A 13,898-nucleotide genomic window follows, 5' to 3' on the forward strand; every position below is an offset into this window, starting at 1 on the left:
CTTTACTTTCCGTGGTGAGATGGCCGTGGAGTCTATGCAGGTTCCTGTGAAGTCGAAACGGGCGCTGTGGACAGAAAGCAGGAGGCGAGAAAACCCGCTGCAGCCCGCTTTGACCTCCGTTTTTAAAAAATAATAACGGTAAGACAGAAACAAACGTGCACCTGTCTCTCAGCTCGCTCGTCAGCCCGCAGGTAAACAGCGACATACAAGCTGAGCGCTCGTTTTGTCAGTGGCGTTCTCCCGCCGACGGTTGGTCAGGCGGGGGAGGGGCGGGGGAGGCAGCTGCAGACAACCGGGGATCTAACCCAGTCTGCCGCCGCTGTCTTTCTGTCTGGGATATTTCTGCCTTTTCGGCAAAAATGCTGACGGGCAGTTCCTCCGTTGTTCGCTTGTCTGAGGCCTCTACGCGCCCCATTTTCAATTGATATAGCTTAAAATAATAGTAATATCCGAACAACATGGCTGACGCTGGTCCTGCAGAACCTGCTTGTTCGTTTGTCAGTGCAGATGACGACTGAAAATACACATTTTAACCGCGCTATTTATCTAGATGGAGGCCAGCAACCTCGTTCAAGCTAAAAAAAAAATGGGAGAAAAAGACAACACAGGAGTCATTACTAAAAGTGTAACGTCAGAATGAAAGCAGTGGAAACCTTAACACGGGTCTAGTTTGGCACAGCTTTGCACACATCCATCTTTGCATTTCTCTTTCTAATGCAGTCCATTCTAAAGTCAAAGCAGCACAGAGGAGGATTTTGTTGTAGTTGACGTTATAGAATGCTCCAGTCTGCTGAGAGCCACGCCCCCTTTGCCAAACTTGTCACCAAATCAAAGGTTAACTAGATTCTGATCCAGCAGGCAAAACTGAAAGCCACCTGCTGCCGCTCATCTCTCACTGAGCAAGAGTGGAGGATCAGAGCAGTGTGTCTTCGTCTGCCAGAACAGTGGTACCCAAAACTGTATAACTTCGACACATCTGCGCCACATCTGTCTTCCCACAATGTGAGGCGGACAATCTTCAAACCAAAGCTTTATTTTCTTCCAAGCACCAAAATCACATTCAAATCAGATCCAGACTAGTTTAATCATCCGCTTTGTTTGTTTGTTTCTTTCCCAAAAGTTTAATGCCAGAAAGAAAAGATTTGCGTTGCATTAGCCACATTTCAGCAGACGGTACTTTACTCCCTGACCAGTAAGGAATCAGTGCTAACCTTCAGTAATACTTGGCAGACTAGCGTACTCTTTCGTCGCTTTTCCCGACTCACAATTCGATGTAGCCCTGGTATTCACTGATCAGAGGACCGAGATATTACATCACACAGCTAACTTTTCATAATTCTCTCAGTTCTTCTTTTAAATTTAGTTTGATTCTTTCATAAAACAGAACTCTGATGTACTGAATTCACATGTAAGGACCCTGAGACACCAGGCCAACGGTCAGCCATCAGGCATCAGCGTCTGTTGCCCTAGTTTGTGCTGTATGTCTTGCACCTTGGTCACTAATTGGCCCTTGTTGCTGGATTTTCAACTAACTGAACATGTCGAATCGTCAGTGGAGCCTATCGGTAAGCAAAGGCAATGAAACAATGAAAAGTCTGATTTTTTTTTTTTTTTTCCCATCGGACATGTTCTCGGTGAGCAGTTGCTGTATCAGCAAGAGTGCTGTCAAATGCTAGGTGTGGTGCTTTATCGTATGTGTCTTTGTGAAGTGTTCAAGTTTAGGTTTTAGGACGAGACAGTATTTGCGTGGACGTGCCGACTGGTGGTGGTGTTAGATGTAAAAGTGGTATAGAGCTCAGCACTAACTCGCAATAGCTGAGTTGTAAACACTTAATACTTACATGTTTTTATTTTTTAAATACAGTAACCTTGCAGAATCAGAGCTTGTCATATACTAGGAAATCTCCAGCTTTATTGTTCTTGTTCAATCACGCAGCTGTAGTATGAATGTCTTCACAGTTTGGTCAGTGCTGGGACCTGATGTAATCCAGCTGTTTTGGGGGGGGGAACAGAGCGAAATATTGACTGTTTGATCATTTCTGGGTTTGTTGTATTGCCCTTCTTACATATCACCATGGTTTGCTATATTTCTTTAAGCACTTTCACACTACAGAAGTCGCTTCCCTCTTTTGGAACAGACTCCTCCATTATGGGACTGGTAGCGATTTTACTTTTGCTTTCAGCTCTGCTTGTTGTTGTTGTGTGCAATGCCATTACATCATGACATCAACCAAAGCCGGCCCTGACTTCATCTTTTCAATGACCATCGCACAAGAATCTTGTTCATACACTCACACAAAAAAGCACATTGCTGTATGTTGAAGAAAATAAAACGGTATTAAAGAAACAATGGCATATGACAAAATTAAAAAAATAAAAGTAAGGTGTTTAATTAAAATGTAATAGCAAAAAAGTAAGTGCAGATTTACAATTATGATATAAATAAGACTACTGCACTAAGAAACTACATTATACTTAACCTCAGAGCAATATGCATTGTGTAGACATCTGTTGCGAGACCACATGCTGTACTCTAATGATGGGAAGTCCACTTGAACATTCTTTCCCCATAGAAGATCTCAGGTAGGTTTAATGAGTTTTAGCCTAGCTGTGCTGACATGGAGGGGACAGTAAAAGCTGATGCTGTATCGCTGGGCTTGACTGAGGTGAGGGGGAAAGGAGCACTTGCTGCTGCATTGCTGGAAGGTGCTGAGGAAGAGGTGCCCTCTGGTGGATGAGAATCTGCAGAGGTGTGAACAAAATATTACAAAAGTGATGCTGAACAGAGGAGTGCAGTTTTAGCCCTCTGACTGATATGTTGTTAGAAATGACACAAGTTTTATTAATGCTGAAGCATCAATATGTATGCAGCATGATCCTGTTGCTGCTGCTGGAGGTGGAGCTAGCAAGAGTGGAAGAAAAGTACCTATTAGGATAATATTCTAAGAAAATTGTTTATAGTCTTTTCAATTCTTGCTGTTTAGACTCTGTTTGTCTTTTGGTAGCAGATGTGAATGAAATAATACGGCCCCTAATATATGCTTTAGTGCAATCCCACAAAGGGAGAGGTGATGTTTCAGGCAAGGTATTGGTTTCTAAATATTGCCTGAACTCTGCTGTGATGAAGGAGATCATTTCCTTATCATTAAGGTTAGATGTCATTCCTTCCTTCTCTTACTCATTTTTCATTCATGTGCAACAGGTACGTGGTCCGAGATAGTGATAAGTAGTATCTCAGTGTCCAGTGAAAAAATAGTCAATCCTTGAATAGGATGCATACCTAACTTGAAAAAAAAGTAAAGTCCCTTTTTCTTGGGAACTGGCCTGACTGTATGGATAGATGTTTGAGGATTCTACTCATTTTAATATGGGGGATTTAGAGGCTGGTTGCAGGTCCATTAGCTGCGACATCACACAGTTAAAACCTCCTCCCATCAGCAGCAGTCCAGTGTTATACTGTAATATCATGTTAAACAGTGTTCTAGTGTAGCCTGGCTCATCTTTTTTTGAGACAGAAGGTGAACGGTTTGCTCATCACACTCAACTGAAAGTGTATATTTCAAAATTATTTTGTTGGTCATTTCACTCAACATCAACAGGCCTACATGAATATAAGGTGGGAGTAACTGACAATAACTTAATATGTTTATTAAATTAACCAATGTAACTCTCCTCCACACTAAGGTAGAAACACTCGGCTCCAACAGTATCTACAATGTCATTCATTCAATTCCTTCCACCTCTTTCCAAGTTTTCCTACTCTTTCCTTCCTTTTTGTCCTCCATAGGCAGCAGAGGATTTGGGTCTTTTTTGACCAGATTGCTGATTAGCTATTATTTATCTCATATTTCAGTTAGAGGTGATTCAGCGTGTTGCCTGTGCTGGGTAAGTCTAAGAGGGGGGTGAGGGGCCAGTTTGATGCTGCAGGAAACTTAATCAAGAGGTCAGTAGTTATGTTGTTGTTGCCTTTTTTGCAAGTTTTTGAAATACTAGTATAAAAATAGTATCAGTAAAAAAAAAGGTAATAATTTAGTTTGTTTTCCAGCCCTGACATCAACAATTCAGATTATTGCCATTAAAGCATAATGAATTTGTTTTCAGCATAGTAATGTTAGTGTGATGTGACATGGGACAATCATAACCAGCAGGAAGTAAGACTCTGAGTTTTGAAGAGACAAGCTAAAACACAGTGTTTCAAACACAGGGGGAACACAGCACTGGGCAGCATGAGTAAAATGATCTGTTTTTTGAGCACTAAAGAATGAAAAGCTATTCTAGAATTAACCCAAAATAAAATGTTGTGTCAGAAAATTAGCACATTATGCCCCACTTAATTGCCAGCTCTGATAAAACTGCCTGAACAAAAATAACTCATGAACACATGAGTTCCGTTTTTTTCTTTAATGCATATTGACACTGGAGTGACACAGTTTGGAAAATATTTTTTGCAGTATGGAATAATCCATCTGTAATTTTCTACACTAAAATTGGAGCATGGATATTCAAAAATACTAGAGAATGCTCTTCTGTATTTATTGATGAATGGTCAACTGTCAGCCAATCGATTAAAGATTTTCCTATTAATATGTACTATATTACAAGTTGTTGCACCTTATTGCAAGAGCATGTCAACACTGAGGAGGATGGTAAAATTAATGCTACTACTTTGACAGTGTTTTAGAAAAGCAGGCTGCCATCTAGTTAGATTAATGTTAGACACAAACCACTCTCTCCTCTGTTCAGGTGTTGAATTATTTCTGTTAATTCACCCATCAGCCCAAAGTTGCTGTAGTTAGCCCGGAATGCTGTTTCAGCTGTTCATGAAACACTACACCTTTTCACACAGGGACTGCACCTTATCACTGCAGCTCTGGTGTAAAGACACACCAGTGTGTAATTCTCACAGAAAGCCGGCGCTAAGGATCCTAAAGAGGCGTGACGGTACACGTCATGATGATGTCGTCTGTGTGGTTTTTTCATTGTGTTTCCCCGGTGTCCTCCTGTTAATCTAAACATGTACCTGCTGACTGTTTATAATCATATGGATGTTGTTATAATGTGTAGTGATTGAGATCCTGACCCACAAAGCATCCTGTAAAGTGACAAAGTTGTGTTTTTCACTCTAAATTACACAATTACATGATCACCATCAGTAAACAGGACCCTGTCTGATTCTGTCACTCACGGGGAAGGAGGCTGTTTTCTAAGGGAAAGTTCACTGAAGTCTCAGTTGGGAGGGCTGACTGTGGTGGTGATTTTTTTTTCAAGATACTAACTACAACAACACAACAGTGGAAGGAGACAGACATGGGAAGTTACTTTTTTTTTTGCCAGGGACCCACTTTTTTTCTTGCAGTGATGTGTAGGACAGACACTTTTCTTCCACATATTTCAGTTGCCAAAGACACTACCAGTTACCACGTTACTGCTGTTTGGTCCCTTAACATTGCTTGGTGGGACATTTCTCTTTATTTTGTTGAGTGAAGGACCTGTTTAGTTGTGACATTGTGAACACCATCAGACCAATGCTGTGCCTCTGACACTACTCGGAGGTGCATCAGAGGCGCAGCAAAATGTCACCCCTCGCCACATCTGAAAGTTTCACACAGAGGAGGGTGTGTTGAATTGGTGCAGGATCCCCGCACTCAAAGGGCAATGTGAATGTGGCTACCAACTGCTTTCCATCGCAATTTTACAAAGCTTAAGATGACCCCCTCAAATGCCTCGTCGTTTCTGACCATCAGTCTAAAACCCATATAATTTATTGAAAATTCTTTCCCTTTCTCTCTTTGACTGTGCCATTTGTATTTAGTTGCATTAGTCTGATGTACTAACAGTCAGTAATGAAAGGAATATAGCAAACATATAGCTTTGGGTTAGAGTTCTCAACGGGCCTGAAAATTACGACCCGGCCCGACCCGGCCCGCGTGTTTTTAAGCCCGAACCCGACGCAGCCCGACACACCAGCATGAACTGTCTGCCCGAACCCGACCTGAACCTGCACCTGCACTGTTTTCATTGTTTTCCACACTTGTTATCGTACGCAGCGGCGTCAGGTCTGCGTCTGCCCCTTCCCATGAAGCAGCAGCTAGACTTACTCCTCACCACACGTGAACAGCCGTGATTCACAACAAACAATATATAATTTACAACCTGCAACTAATGTGTTTTATAAAAAAAGGAAGCCCGAGGCCTGACCTGACCCGGCTCATTTGCATATTCTTTTGGCCCGAACCTGCGGGTCCAGTTGGGTCTTGGGTTGTGTATTGGGGTCAAATTTGGCTGAACCAGTACCAGTCGGTCAGGTCAGGTCGCAAAACGACTTGGGTATGGGTGTGTCTGCTGATGTGTCAACAAAATAGTTGTTGTACAGTTTCCCCCAAAAAACTTGTCTCGTACTTATTTCCATTGTGCTTGACAACTTTACATTTTTTTCAGTATTCCTTTACAGTGATGACTGTAGTTAGGACTTAGTTAAGACTTTTTCCTTGAAGGTCTTTGGCAGTGAAGAGGACAGTAAGCAGTTTAAGGGACAAATGTCTTCCATTACACCCTGCCTGCATGAATAATGCAGACCTTCCTCGCAGACTCCAATAATCAATAATTAAAGTTTCATGTTCAAAACATGAAACCTTTTGGAGGCACTGTGGGCTTAACTTCCACTACTCCCTTACAGTCCACATTCCTTTTATTTTTGTTTGGTCCTTTTTCTGCATGACATAATATAGTCTGGTCAGTTACCTGGTTTAGTCTGGTTTTAAAATACATTTTGTCTTCTGTGGAATGGCAGGGCCTTGGTCCAAAGTGCAGCGTGATAACTAAAACACAGAGAGTGTGCGTCCTGCCTATGAATAATCCACCCTGCAGTCAGAGTTCAGGGATGTCAACCAGCAGTTATAGAAACAAGATTCATCAGACACTTGACTGTCAGAGCAGAGCTGCAGACACAGTCAGACAGGCAAAGAAAGTCGCCCACTGCTGTTCAAAACCAGAAATACTAACAGGATGTGCTCCAAGTGTCACCCTCACGCCTGTGTACACTGTACAGCCCAGATTTTTATTTTTTTTTAGCAGTTATGGTTTCTGCAAAACACCAACACTCACATTTGCATGTGTCATATGCAATGACATATGGCCGTGCACCATAGTGAACCTTCTACAAACGTGTCCTTCATATCATATTCACATTACATGTTTATTACCTGACTTTCCTATCGGGAAGATCTGATGGCAGTGCGCAGCCAACACGGCCACATTTGTATGCACGACGCCACTCAGACTGTAAGCAAAGCATTGTCAAGATAAGACTGAAAATAGAAACCAAAAGAAATATCAAGTCGCAACCAAAGACCTACGACTGAAAACATGTTTTAAATCAATCATACCATATGTCAATCATATGTGAAGCAAAATGGGGCACTGTGTTAGCGCCCTCTACTGACCTGCCACCACTGAAAGGAGGTTTATTTAACTACAAATCAAGAATTTTGACTTATTTTATTGTTAACCAGGCCAAGGTCTCATTTCAAGTTTTGTTGAAGTGGTAATGTTGTGGTTTTTTCTTGTCACAGGTTTGATCCTGATTTGGCTTTAAAGATGAGCAACCCTGGATCTTGAATACCCACATCTCACCAACACTCCTGAGTACTGCAGACTAGGTGAATACAGCTAAACCTGCGTTATCTTACTGTCTTGAATTTGTCTGTGAAGTGTGTGACTGACAAGACAAGTAACATTTCAAGGTAATTAGGTAATGTCACATTCTGATCATTTAAGTAATTTGTTAAAAGACAGACATTGTGTTTAAGTCATTGTAATGGTTGATAGGATCACTGCCATGAAGAAGACTTTTACTAGCATCAAAATATCACTTATTGTTTTCTACTTTTAACATGGTGACATTCATTATATCAGCATGTTCATGTTGGCAAAACAAGATAAGCTAATATTCAACATGTTAGTATGACATGCTAAAGATTACGTAGATGCAGAAGGACACAAAGTACTCAAACATTGGTTTGGTTTTTAAACCCTTGTGATTTAAAAAATGAAAATAAATTGATGTTTACCTTACCTTTATTACTTTGTTGGAATATGAAGATGTGCTTCTTTTAGTATGTTAATGGAATATCCCGATGATTATTGACTGCTGACATGCTGCATACCAAAATTCAAAAAATCTGTCAGGGAGTGTTTTACACAGTCAGTGGGAGTATTGAACAAGAAGGAGCGTGCTGGTTGTACAACTTCCAACTTCAAAGATAACAACTCAGTTCAGCTCCTCCTCCCTTATGAACATTATCAGGTTCTTTATTATGACTGAATATAAATCCAACATACTGCTAAAAAGGCACTTTGGCTTTTTGCTTTGATGACAAAGCAATCGTCCTGTCAGTCAGCTCTGCTGACTCTCTCAAAATGAAAAGTTTAATGTGACTCCTGTCGTGCTGCAACTCTGCTGCTGGCCCTGCTGCTACATAGAGTAGGTGCCTCCGGCAATTTGTAATGATGGCATATGTAGTAAGGGAAGGGGCGGTGGGTAAGTAGTGTTAATTGGCCTCTGACCACAGTCAACAGTATTTTACGTGTATTGCGTTAATATGCTAACAAAAGGCATGACAAGTTCAATGTTAAATTGTATCAGTCAGTAACATCAGATTAAAGAATAAGAACAAAAACTGACCAGACCTTTGATGACAACTTTAAGCACTTTTACTAATGTGTGCAACAGACACAATTTGGCTGATACAAAACAAGGATTTAAATGTGGAATGCACACTTAGTTGTAGTAGTGCTAAAGGTATGTACAACAGTATTTAATCAGATGACTTTGGTGATGTCTTTGTATTAGTTAATGATGTTGATAAGGAGATGGTAATGCAGTTTCCAGTATGCTGCTTCAGACAAATCCATATCATCATCAAGACATTGTAATAAATATCAAGCTGAATGATGGTGGCCAGTTAACGGTGATTCATAGACGACATGATATAGAATGATAATCTGTGCCAGCACTGGCACTCGGGGGCAGTTTGTCAGATACTCTTGATGCTGTGGTTTATTCCTGCTTACCTGTAGATACCAGTAAAGGTCATATATGAACTGAATCCAACCCAGCAGGATAGCGAATCCTGGACAGGTTTTTTTGTTTTTTTTTTAATCATGTTGTTCTTCCTCGACAGGAATTCATGTGGTCTCTGTTTAAGCCCTGGACAGGTCTGTGTTGTAGCCTTGTGACTGGGCAGCTTGGCTGCCTCCCTGCCTCCAGATGAATGAAGAGCACTCCGGGACACAGAGACACAGCTGATGCAGGTCAGAGCGTCAATCACAAACCACAAACACAGCAATTAACATTTCACTTACAGACAGCAATAGTAGTACTTGTTTTCCAGTTGTTTTTCATGGGGTTTGGTCGTTTTCTTTGAAAATCAGCATACAATTTGTGTGTAGATAAAATCCATCACATTTAGCCAAACTGTATTCTGTTGCGATATCATCAGGGATGCTGATACAGACTAAGAGGTGGGTGTGGTTGAAAAACCCTGTGGATGAGTTCAATATCAAAAGTTTCAGGTTTGGCTGCCACATTATTAATGCCACATAGTAAGATTGATTGTATTGTGTTAAAGTGTCCACAAACATGAATCCAAGGCGAGTTTTCATTACAGTCTCTGCTCATTGTATTACTTCATGACAATAACTTAAAGGGGAATTCTGTTATTTTTAAACCTGGGCCCTATATTTACATATTTTTGGTGTGCAAATGAAAAAAGGTACAAAGAGTTTTGGATCAGCAACAATTGCATCAGGGCCTGCAGTGGCTGCAGTGTATCTCTGTGGGATCCTCGTGGGAATCCCATAAGCAAGTGCTTGTATTAGCCACTGACAGACTGAGGTTGTTATTCTAAGACTATGACAATATTATGAAACAGACTGCTGCAGAGATAGGTTTTTGCTAAAATATGAATATATATTTTGTTTGAAACAACCACAGTGTTGCTCTCATCCACTCCAAAAACTACCTTGCTTTGTCTTTCCAACAAAAACCAGCTCTGTATTGGCTTAAATAAAACTTTCATTCACCCAAGTAGATGTAAAATTATAGTATTCTAGAACATGTGGTGGAATACACAAAACCACCAGCATTTCATTTGTAGAATGTTTGAGGAATGTGCTGTGACTTACTTTTCTCCACAGGGAATGCAGGTGTTTCTGCAAATATGATGAAGAAAAAGAATCCCCATAAGTGAGTGAAGATGCTTTGCAGCTCATTCGTGTTTTTATTGTAACAAAAATAATCTCCCCTCGAGGTGAATATTAGATCATCTTCAGGAATTCAACAGATGCTACCCAAAGTATGAACAGTACAACACAATCTAAACCTGATAATGTTGACTGTTGTTTCATGCCTTCTGAAAGAAAACACAAAAGCAGTCTAGGTCCGCCCACCAAAGTCCTGTCACAGCCACGACGCGACATTGTCGGCTGCAGGATCCAACATGTCTGGAAGGAAGGAGGAGGACATGTTGTGTGGAAAGGAACAGTGCTCGACCAGGTAAGCAGAGGGTCAAGGGAGGCATTAATGAAGCCTATCAGTAGTTCAGGCAGGCACAACAGTTATCAGACTGGTTGTCCATATATGTGTACTATGACATTTAGACAGTCCAAAATAAACATTTAGTGCTTATTCTTTCAGCATGTGCTACTACTCAGCTCTGCACGCTAACCGCTACACTGCTACCTGCTTCCAACAAAATTAAAATGTGTATCATTTTGAGACAAATGTCCTGATGTAAACAGTTGTCACAGGTTGTGTGGAAAGAAGGTCCAGAATGACAAAAAAAAAACCCTTTGTTTTAAATGTATGTGTGTCCACCAGGTGCCAGTGAACCCGTCTCTCTATCTGATAAAGTACGATGGTTTCGACTGTGTTTATGGTCTGGAGCTTCATAAAGATGAGAGGGTTCAAGGGCTGGAGGTGCTCCCTGACAGACTGGGTAAGACTGATCTGAGAACAGGACCACACCCCCTGAGCACAGTGGGGAAATACATACAAAAAATGACTTGGAATATTTATGTAATTCGTTTCTTGGCAAACAAAATGTAATAGCATTTAGAATAAAATTTAAAAACAAACAAGGTCACATGCAAGCATTTATAATAGAATATAACATGCTTACATTAATACTTGCAAATATGTAGCATATCCTTGTAACACATAAAATGATTTGTACAGTTACATATTTGTATTGGCATTACAGTATAACATGCAAATGTTAGCAATATTTCATATATTGGCATATAATATGTCAGACCATAACATAACATTTAGCTTGTTAGCGTAACCCACTCATGTTTAGTATGATAGAGTCTTGATTTTGGTTAAATATAGCATGCTAACATTGAGTAATATTTTTCCCCTTAAGTTTGACAGTCCACAGTGAAAAGGCAGAGAGAGGGGTGTGATATGCAACAACGGTCCCCAGGCTTTGGAGTTTCACGTTGTTTGTAAAATTGACATATATCTGCATGGAGAGTGACAGTGTTGTGATTTAAATTTTTATCCACGCAGCTAAATCTCGGCTCACAGACGTCAACCTAGCAGACACTATGATAGGTAAAGCAGTGGAGCACATGTTTGAGACGGAGGAGGGTCCAAAGGAGGAGTGGAGGGGGATGGTGCTGGCCCGGGCTCCTATCATGACCACCTGGTTCTACATAACCTATGAGAAAGACCCTGTCCTCTATATGTACCAGCTGCTGGACGACTACAAAGAGGGAGACCTCCGCATTATGCCCGACTCCAGTAAGTGAAATCATTTTTTTTCTGTATAATTTTCTCAGAGCCTGAGATTTTAAGAAGGAACACACCTGAACCGGCGGGTAACATTTTAACATTGTTAATTTATTTAGGTAATGTTATTATTAAAAAAAAATAAAATGAATTCTTTTTTTCTTCTTTTTTGTTTAAGTGTAAAAGTTACATTTTCCCAAAAAATAAATGTTAAATGTTGCTTATTTAAGAGTTTACTTTCATTTTTCGGTTTTACTGTTTCAATATGTTTAACATTTACACATACATTTTTATGTAAAGGAGATATTGTCTCTGTGAAACCAGGTAAGATGCAGGACAGTAACACATTAATACAGTTTGTCCTAACGTCTCTTTGTCCCTCTATAGATGACAGTGTTCCAGCAGAGAGGGAACCTGGCGAGGTGGTGGACAGCCTTGTGGGCAAACAAGTCGAGTACGCTAAAGAGGATGGCGGCAAACGAACAGGAATGGTCATCCATCAGGTGGAGGCCAAGCCCTCCGTCTACTTCATCAAATTTGACGACGACTTTCTCATTTATGTCTACGACCTGGTCAAAACTTCATAAGACTTTGTGGACGTCCTGAGCCCCTCCAACATGTCGGGGGGGGGAAATGCAGCACATGTTCAGACATCTGAAGCATTTGATCGAGCGCTTGTTCCTCTGATCATCAAAGACAGGATTAAAGACTTTTTAAATAATTCCGGATTAAAGTGAAACTCTCGCCAAAATGCAACCTAGGCTTTTTTTGTGAATGTATATGAGTCAAACCTTCGTGTAAAAGAATATTTACAATGAAAGAGGCACTTTTAAGATTGTCCATATTTTTGTTTTCAGGTCAGACTCATTTTCAATGGGAGTGCTTGTGGCAAATTAGCGATAGCATCTAAATCGCTATTTTTAAAAAACAATTTTAAAAAACAATTTTTAAAACAGTAAGAAGGCTGTAGTATCACCAGGGTCTCTACACATGAACACGACCACTGAGAACATTGTTTGTGTACAGAGTTTACTAAAAAGAACGTTTTTGGACAATTCACGTTGTTTCCTCCACTCACCGCCGTCCTGCCAGTGAGAAGTGTCATGTCATGTCACGTCATGTCATTGTCTGAACCGCTTATCCCTTTCCATGGGGTTGTGGGGTGTTGCTGCTGGAGCCAATCCCAGCCTTGTCTCAGGGCGAGGATGAGTCTCCAGCTCATCGCAGGGTGGGGTTCAGTATCTCGCTCAAGGACACTTCAACATGCAGTCCAGCACTGGGATTTGAACCAGCGACCTTCTGATCACTAGTCGACCTGCTCTACCCGCTGAGCTACAGCCCTGCTTCCCTTTCACTGAAGTTATTAATAAATGTTTTAAATTTGACAATGTAGTGGGGTACATTGCGAACAAAGGTCAGATATAATATTGCAAAAAAGTCTAGTCATAAAATGGCGCAGCAACCTGTGCTTTCAAAAAATAAATGTATGTATTGAGAGTCGAATCAAACCGTGACCTTAGAATCAAAAATGTAATGGAATCGAGGATTTGGAGAATCATGGTGATAGACAGAAATCGTAGTCAATGGCAGCCATTTTTGAAAATTTGGCCCGATATCTAATTTTTTTTGGACTTCCTTTGGCTATAAGTTGACCAGATTTCATGCTTTCATCACAAAGTGCACGATTCGTTGGAATTACGCCATTAAGCCACCCCACTATATTGACCTTGAAGTTGAAAAAGGAGCCTCATATAAGAAACAGTACTAAAATTAAAAGCCATGAAAAAGTCGTGAGATATTGCGTGGATAGTTGTTGCTGGAAGACAGTAGCAGTCCACCTTAACTGTCCTCCATGTTACGTCGTATTCTGAGATCGATACTACCATGATGGCAGCTAGTGGAACAAGCTACTGCTAACATGAGTTGTTGAAACACTTTATTTTTAGTAAACTCTGTACACAATGTTCTCAATGCTGCTCAATGTAGAGACCCTGATGATACTATGTGCAAAGTTTCATGTTGTGTTGAGCCTTCTTACTGTTTTAAAAATAGAGATTTTGATGCAGTTGTTAATTTGCCCCATGCACTCCCACTGAAAATGAGC

General features: G+C 40.7%; 1 protein-coding gene across 2 annotated transcripts; it reads left to right on the forward strand.

Annotated features, from left to right (window-relative positions):
• On the forward strand, positions 1–12,533 carry LOC119029459 (spindlin-1-like). 2 transcript variants are annotated; one of them, XM_037116274.1, is made up of 8 exons: positions 1–138; positions 7,572–7,658; positions 9,183–9,312; positions 10,198–10,246; positions 10,420–10,555; positions 10,880–10,997; positions 11,573–11,806; positions 12,182–12,533. In XM_037116274.1, exons 3-8 carry the CDS (start codon positions 9,273–9,275, stop codon positions 12,379–12,381), a joined length of 777 nt encoding a protein of 258 aa, XP_036972169.1. In that variant the 5' UTR covers positions 1–138; positions 7,572–7,658; positions 9,183–9,272; the 3' UTR covers positions 12,382–12,533. The 2 variants fall into 2 exon arrangements, with proteins under 2 accessions (XP_036972169.1, XP_036972170.1); XM_037116275.1 differs by having other exon boundaries at positions 9,207–9,312.
• The last annotated feature ends 1,365 nt before the right edge of the window (positions 12,534–13,898 follow it).

Source organism: Acanthopagrus latus, chromosome 12, assembly GCF_904848185.1.
Source record: "Acanthopagrus latus isolate v.2019 chromosome 12, fAcaLat1.1, whole genome shotgun sequence".
Lineage (NCBI taxonomy): Eukaryota > Metazoa > Chordata > Actinopteri > Spariformes > Sparidae > Acanthopagrus > Acanthopagrus latus.